This window comes from Austrofundulus limnaeus, unplaced genomic scaffold (assembly GCF_001266775.1).
Source record: "Austrofundulus limnaeus strain Quisiro unplaced genomic scaffold, Austrofundulus_limnaeus-1.0 Scaffold391, whole genome shotgun sequence".
Lineage (NCBI taxonomy): Eukaryota > Metazoa > Chordata > Actinopteri > Cyprinodontiformes > Rivulidae > Austrofundulus > Austrofundulus limnaeus.
In genome coordinates this window covers 398,340-405,915 of record NW_013952793.1, presented here as the reverse complement: position 1 = coordinate 405,915, position 7,576 = coordinate 398,340, and the positions used below count along the sequence as shown (strand labels likewise).

General features: G+C 37.8%; 1 protein-coding gene across 3 annotated transcripts in view; it reads left to right on the top strand.

Moving 5' to 3' along the window:
• sspo (SCO-spondin) overlaps nt 1–7,576 on the top strand; it is a gene marked incomplete in the record, with an annotated part of 130,682 nt that overhangs the window by 39,661 nt on the left and 83,445 nt on the right. For all 3 annotated transcript variants that reach the window (XM_014023811.1, XM_014023810.1, XM_014023809.1), the window contains 8 exon segments: nt 1,050–1,172; nt 1,378–1,469; nt 2,216–2,447; nt 2,606–2,758; nt 4,339–4,476; nt 4,562–4,744; nt 4,819–4,969; nt 5,442–5,601. In XM_014023811.1, the coding sequence (XP_013879265.1) occupies nt 1,050–1,172; nt 1,378–1,469; nt 2,216–2,447; nt 2,606–2,758; nt 4,339–4,476; nt 4,562–4,744; nt 4,819–4,969; nt 5,442–5,601 (1,232 nt within the window).

Below are 7,576 nucleotides of genomic sequence, written 5' to 3'. Positions count from 1 at the left end.
TCAGACTGAAGAAGTCTCTTGGAGGAGAGACGAAACGTTTCATTAGAGAAGAACCCGTCCAGAAGACCTATACAATTTTTTTCTTTTTGATCACACAGTCAATATTCCCTGCGCTCCAATGATTGAGTCTTCCTGTCAGCTCCTCCTGTCACAACTAGACTAGGGAAAAAAGTGTTCAGCTTTGCTGCCCCCTCAGCCTGGAACAATGTACAGACAGATCTAAAACTGTCAACACATCTCTCTCAGATCCTTCTTGTCGATCCTCACTGAGAACATTAAAAAGAAGTTTGATCTGTGCAGATGTTTTCTAGTCACTACTTGTATGCTTTAATTTATTGTTGATCTTTCATCTGACTTCTTATTTTTGAGTTTTTGCTATTTTGTTTGATTATGTAATCAAAAGTGTTAGATTGATTAATGTCACACTATTCACTTTTAAGAAGTGAACATCATTAGGACGTAATTTGGGAATTACTTTGGTCTGTACAACCAAATGACTGAATGTCTTCACCTGTTTTTGTAACAACTTGTATTTTGAATTGTTGTACTTTAAGCACAATGTAAGTCTTAACTCTGACACACTCTGTGACGTGTCATGCAGACCTCTTGACCAGGTCACCCTTGTAAAAGAGATCCTGATCTCAATGGGTTTTCTACCTGGTTAAATAAAGGTTATTGATTGATTGATGTAAAATTTACTTTTGATACTTTAGTACAATAAATGTCAGATACTTTTACTCATATTCTTTGTAAAGATTTTAACTTTTACCAAAGTAATTGTATGGTGAGATATTTGTACTTTTACTTAAGTATCAATTTGAGCTACTTTATACAACACTGCTGTTATATATACCTCCATGCCAAAACCACACAACTTAGTAAGTGTGTATCAAGGGAGTACCCTTTAAATAACAGGTACATCCCAGGTATACCAGACACGATGTGTGTGTACCAGGCGTATACCAGGTACATACCCAGGAAATACCGGAGTGTATTGTTTTCAGATATTTTTACGCTAATAAACACTGACAAATCTTTATATGTTCTAGGCTCTACTCAGATTCCTTCCTGTCCTGGGAGCTTCCCATGCGACAACCGCACTTGTGTGAACACATTAAAAGTCTGCAACGGCAACCCAGACTGTCCACGTGGTGAAGATGAGTTGTTGTGTGGTGAGTGGTGAGGAGAACAGTAGACGTGAGGGACGGATTCAGTAAAGCGACTTAGTAGGGAACGGCTGGTCCTGAACAGGAAGATAATGTAAATAAGAAGAAAAACATGGAGATGGGGAAACTCTATAGGAAGAGGAAAATTAATGCGAATCATTGTGCTTTTTTTCAATATTTATGAAAGTTGTGTAAATGTTCTTGCTTTCAGATAAAACCATTGCTCCAGTTCTCCCTGGGAGTAGGAACACCACCTGTTCTGAGTTTACCTGCATGGATGGAACCTGTGTACTGTTTAACATGGTGGGTCTCTAATCAATGTTCTGTCCACCACCAGCAAGCTGTGTTTCACTAGTAGTAGTTGTTTGCATTAGTAAGAAAAAATGTTCTCTCTTTTTTTTTAAATTAGTGGGATTTCATTTGTATAAAATCGCTGCTTAATCTTTGACTCAAGAAGTTAAGCCTTAAAATTTGAATTAACCCATACATCTAGAACACCCAGTGGGTCATAAAGTGCTCATTTTACTCACCCTGACAGTACTTTTAATCCTTTGAAGATCATTAATACATCTGCCTATTTGTTAATCCATCTTCTGCCACTTGATTCAGCAAAAGTTCAGTTAAGTTTCAAAAACAGAAAGTGGTGCCAGGTGAACTTAGCACTCAAAGCTATGTTGTTAGGGACAGCTTGCCCCTAATGGAGATAAAATGTTCTGGGTGAGGGTCCAGAAAACATGCTCAACAATCATTACAAGGTTGAGGGACCACAACGGCTCACCAAGACTAGAAATTGAGTCAGGTCTGGTGGAGAAGCTTGTTGGTGAGCATATGGTGGTGGGGCCTTTACCCACAGGGTCCGACCCAACAGAGCCTGAATGAGCTACGTAGGACCACCGTCCTGTGAACCTAGGTGCAGGAGGTGGGATCCATGCTCTGTGAATTGGACAACAGTCCTTGATACATTGATACATTATACATTTTCTAAAAAAAATTCTTAAACACATCTAATAGCTTCACATAAATCCCCATAAATCCTGTTCCTTTATTAGGTTTGTAATGGCATGGAAGACTGTCCAGACTCCTCACTAACACCCTTTAGAGGTCCAACGGATGAGCGGGATTGTAGAACATGGAGCCCTTGGGGTCCCTGGAGCCCCTGCAGTACCACCTGTGGGACAGGTTCCATGATCCGGGAGAGATCCTGCCCTCCGGGGGATCCACTGCACCACTGTTGGGGCCAAGACACACAGAGGCAGCAGTGCTTTAACACCACTTGTCCTGGTAAACAAATGAACACATGTAGAATATTCTTGTTTCTACAGTGAACAATATACAATACAGTACAGCAACAGCTAGATGGGTGATTATATCACAGACAGTTCAGCTATTTCATTTTTAAAATGTTCTTATTGCTAAAATATCTTTAATCTCCTCTCCAGTGGATGGTCAGTGGCTGCCATGGGGAAAGTGGTCAAACTGCTCTGGGGGCTGTGGAGGAGTGCAGGTGAGACTTAGAGAATGTGCTCCTCCTCGGTTTGGAGGCCGACACTGTACCCAACTCAGCGGACCGTCTAACCTCTCCATGGAAATCAGTAAGCTCTATCTACAAACTGTTCAACGTGCTGATATAAGCTATTCCTGCATGTTAGAGTTCTACAAAACTGTGGTGTTCTGGACAAATACTCAGTACTTTCTCCCTTTGAAGACTTATTTTGGGTCATTCAATTAAACAATATGATTTGTTATCAGTATAAAAATGTCCATGTCTTACATCACTCAAACTGTGCCAGGAAATGTTCACTTCATTACTTCAAATAATAATAATAATGTAAACTATAAGCTCTGTATCAAGTGTGACAGCTCACAGAATTGACTGATTTTGTCCATGTGACCCTACTCCTGTTACTTCTTATTTTATTTCAGTCATGGTTCAATGATTGCCTACACTGCACTTTACTGGCAAGTGTGGGGGAAAAATCAATTAGAACAATAGAACAAATATTTTTTTTACTACAAACTCAATTCCAGTGAAGTTGGGATGTTGTGTAAAACTAAATAAACAGAATATGATGATTTGCAAATCCTATGCTCCACACGTAGTCAGGCCCGGACTACAGGCAGGCCAGTCTAGTACCCACACTCTTACTATGAAGCCATCTGTGTTGTATAAAGTACCTCAAAGGGATACTTGAGTAAAAGTACAAGTATCTTATCTTGAAATTACTTTGGTAAAAGTTAAAGTACCCTCTACGAATATTACTTGAGTAAAAGTCTTAAAGTATCAGATTTTCTTTGCACTTAATTATCAAAAGTAAATTTTTGACATGAAATGTACTTAAGAATTAAAAGTAAAATTATTAATTAAAAACTGGCAGTTAGATTTTCCCAAATGACATTTACTGGGAGGTGACCTCTCCAAAAAAAAAAAAAAAAAAAAAAACATTTCTTCTAAAAGTGTGCAGGCTTGTATTTATTTATTTTTTGAAATAACAAGTTGGAATGAAATAGGAGTAATGGCTTTCTACTTTTTACTTTTTTTAAAAAAAAAGTAAGGAGCAGAAAATACAAATATTTGTGTAAAAATGTAAGGAGTAGAAGTAAAATGTAGGCTAAAAATTATTACTCAAGTAAAGTACAGATAACCAAAATTTCCACTTAAGTACAGTAACAAAATATTTGTACTTAGTTACTTTACAACTCTGGAAGCCATGATGGAACACGTGCAGAACGTGGTTTGGCATTGTCTTGCTGAAATAAGCAGAGAAATTCCTGAAAAAAACGTGGCTTGGATGGCAGCATGTGTTGCTCTAAAACCTGTATGTAGCTTTCAGCATTAATGGTGCCTTCACAGATGTGAAAGTTAGCCATGCTATGGGCACTAATACACCCCTATACCATCAGAGAGGCTGGCTTTTGAGCTTTGCGCTTATAACAGTCCGGACAGTCATTTCCCTCTTTGGTCTGAAGGACATAGCGTCCATGATTGACAAAAACAGTTTGAAATGTGGACTCATCAGACCACAGGACATATTTTCACTTTGTATCAGTCCATCTCAGATGAGCTCATGTCCAGAGAAGCCAGCAGTGTTTCTGGCTGTTGTTGATAAATAAATAAAATGAAAAAAAGAAAAAAAAAAAGCCAAAACTTTCCTGACTTCTTTGACTTTTACAGAACCATGTCCTGATGATGGGTGTGCAAATACCAGCTGTCCCCCTGGCCTGGAGAGACACGCTTGTGCTTCTTGCCCCATGTCTTGTGCTCACATAAGCAGTGGGACAAGCTGTGACCCCACAGCACCCTGCTTCTCTGGTCAGCCACGGGTTTACAAAACAGAATTACAGAGTTAACATATGCTGTTTTCAAGTCATTTTTGGACAGTTTTGTTTCCTTTTAGGTTGCTGGTGTCCTAAAGGTTGGGTGATGAGCTCCACGCAGCAATGTGTGCTACCAGAAGAGTGTCTGTGTGAGGTGGCAGGTGTAGAGTACTGGCCAGGCCAGCAAATAAAACTGGATTGTAAGATTTGTGTTTGCGAGAGAGGAAAACCTCAGAGATGTCAGCCCAACCCGGACTGCTCAGGTAAGATCCATTTTACTCTGAAGTGTTAAATATGTTCTGCAACGAGCTTAAATAAACACCCAACACCCTTTCAGTGCACTGTGGCTGGTCATCATGGTCAGCATGGGGAGAGTGTTTGGGACCTTGTGGTGTTCAGAGTGTACAGTGGTCATTTCGCAGCCCAAATAATCCCACCAACAATGGAGACGGGAGAGCCTGTAGAGGAATTTACAGAAAAGCACGCCGGTAATGATCATGTCATCATGTTAAAATTAAAGTATTCTAATATTCAGTTAGTCAGAAAAGTATTCATTTGGATGGTTTATGCTTTTATTGTTTGTTTATTATGGTCAATATATGTAATTTCCATTGTAAAATTTTCTGTTATTAAAGTTTTTAATTTTGGGAGATATGTTTGAAATATTCTAGTATTTCTTAATGTAATGCCTCTGGAAAACACATTTAGAATAAAACTGAGAATGTAAGTTGACTAAATGCATCCTGGTTGGTTGACTGAAGACACCATCTTCACCCGTCTGTTCTGGAGTCATAAGCAGCTATTGTAGCCTTTACAGCCATTAAAGTGAAGTCAAGTGAAGACGGACACTGTCCTTGGCAACCACGTTCATTCAACGACTCCTTTGTGTCAAAGTGAGCATTTATCAGAGGTTTCATCAGCCATGAATGAAATTTTATGCTTGTGTGTGTGTTCCTGCAGGTGTCAAACAGCTCCATGTGATGAGTGTGAGTATCAAGGTCAGTTCCATGTGGTTGGAGAAAGATGGAGGGCAGAGCCGTGCCTGTTATGCCACTGTTTTTCCAACCTTTCTGTGCGGTGTGACCTGTACTGTTCGTACACCAACACTGGATGCCCACAGGTAAAGGGAATGTGCAAACAAGTTTGTATATAGGAACATGTGTTGATGGGGGTAAGGGTAGCTGTACAAAACAAAGTCAGCTGTCAGAAATAAAGAAAGAGACTTGTGTCTTTTCACCTGGAAGGTAAACATGAGAATTGGATTTCATAATAATGGTTAATATTTACTCATAACATAATATTGTGTGTTAATATTCTTTAACATGTAATATAACTAGAGAAATTGCATTTCCTGCGAAAATGCTAGTGTGAATGCTTCATGCTGAAAACTGAAACTGAAAGCTGCTGAAATTGAGCTGGAAATATTTAATCATAAAAGTGTTATCGTGAGCACACTTAGAAAAGCTGAAAAAAAAAGACTAACTTTGCAGAAAAACAGTAAATAGGAGCACATATCTAGTTGAAACAGAGAACTGCTCAATGCTACGAGCTAAAATAGCTAAATATAGCTGAAAACATCTGCAAGAAGCATAAATAGCGTTAGGTAGCAGAAAAAGGCATAAAAAGTAAAATAAAGCAAAAGAATAGCAGAAAGAAGCAGTTCTATAGCTAAAGTAGCATAAATAAGCTAAATTAGCATAGAATAGGCTAAATGTAGCAGACACAAGTTGAAATTAGCACCAGATAGAGAAAGTGTTGTAAAAATTGTAAAACTAGCAGAAGATTTGCATGTGAGTACAAAAAAGTGATAATTAGTAGTAAAATGGCTAAAACAGCTGAATTTTCAGTAAAGCAACTAAAACGTCGCTGGAATTTAAATTAGCATAAGGAAGCATAAAGAGCACAAGTTTGCTGAAGTTTTCAGAAAAAGTTTTAATAGCTACAAACAATTGTATTTAGCTTATAAAAGCTAACTTTAGCTAATAGCAGCTAAACTTTAGATAAAATTTCAGCAAATAGCTGAATATAGCAGAAAGCATCTGTAAGAAGCATAAACAGCAGAAATTAGCAGAAAAAGTACAAAAAAGCAAAAGAATAGCAGAAAGAAGCAGAATTTTAGCTGAAATAGCAAACACATAGCTAAAATTAGCACAAGAATGTGAAAAAGAGCATAACCAGATCAAAAATGTAAGGTTATGTAAAGATTTAGAAACGTTTTAAAGGAATTTAAGGATGTTGAAAACAGCTCTATTCATTTTCAATGGCAGAAAAGTGGCTAAAAAAGTGAAATAGCTAAAAAAAAGGTGTAAAAAGCTGAAATACCCAAAGTCATAGCACCCTTCACATGAATGAGCTGAACGTTTTGATATGTGAATTGTTGAAATAGCACAAAAATTGTGGAACAAGTTAGATGCCGAAAAACGTACGGAAGAAAAAAAAGATCTCAATTGTCTGAATGCTATGAAGCATTCAGACAATTATATAAAATAACAATATTTATATGTCTCAAGTGGAGAAGTACATGAGTAAAGGAGGAATAACACCAGTATAGTATACATCCAAGCAGCAGGCCCGTACATGATCCACACTATCTAGATAAAAACAGATGTTTAAAAAAAAACAAACAAATATCAGGGCAAAAATGTCCTAATAGATATTCTGATGCATGTGACAAAATCCAGGTAGATAAATCGATCAAGGTTGAGTCAGTTCCTTTGGACGGCTTCTTCTTGTTAAACATTTCGTCTTTCATCCAAAAGCTTTCTTCAGTCTGAGGAGCAAATGTACCTAATAAATTGGCCCATAAAACAGATAACTGAGTGGCAGTGCTGCAGCTCCTCAGGCTGAAGAAGTCTTTTGGACAAAAGATTAAATAGATCAACAAAGAAGAACCTGTTGAGTGGACCTGATTCAACCTCGTTAGTTCCTAATAGATAGATAAATGGCTTTTTTTCCAAACCATTTGCATGTACTGCAATTTTTTTATTCTAAATATTTAACACACATAAGAGATTTATGGGTGGCAGAAAAAAAGTGTTTTACTTGAACAGTGCAATTATTTACACAAATGCTGAGGGTTTCTGAATGTATGAAAG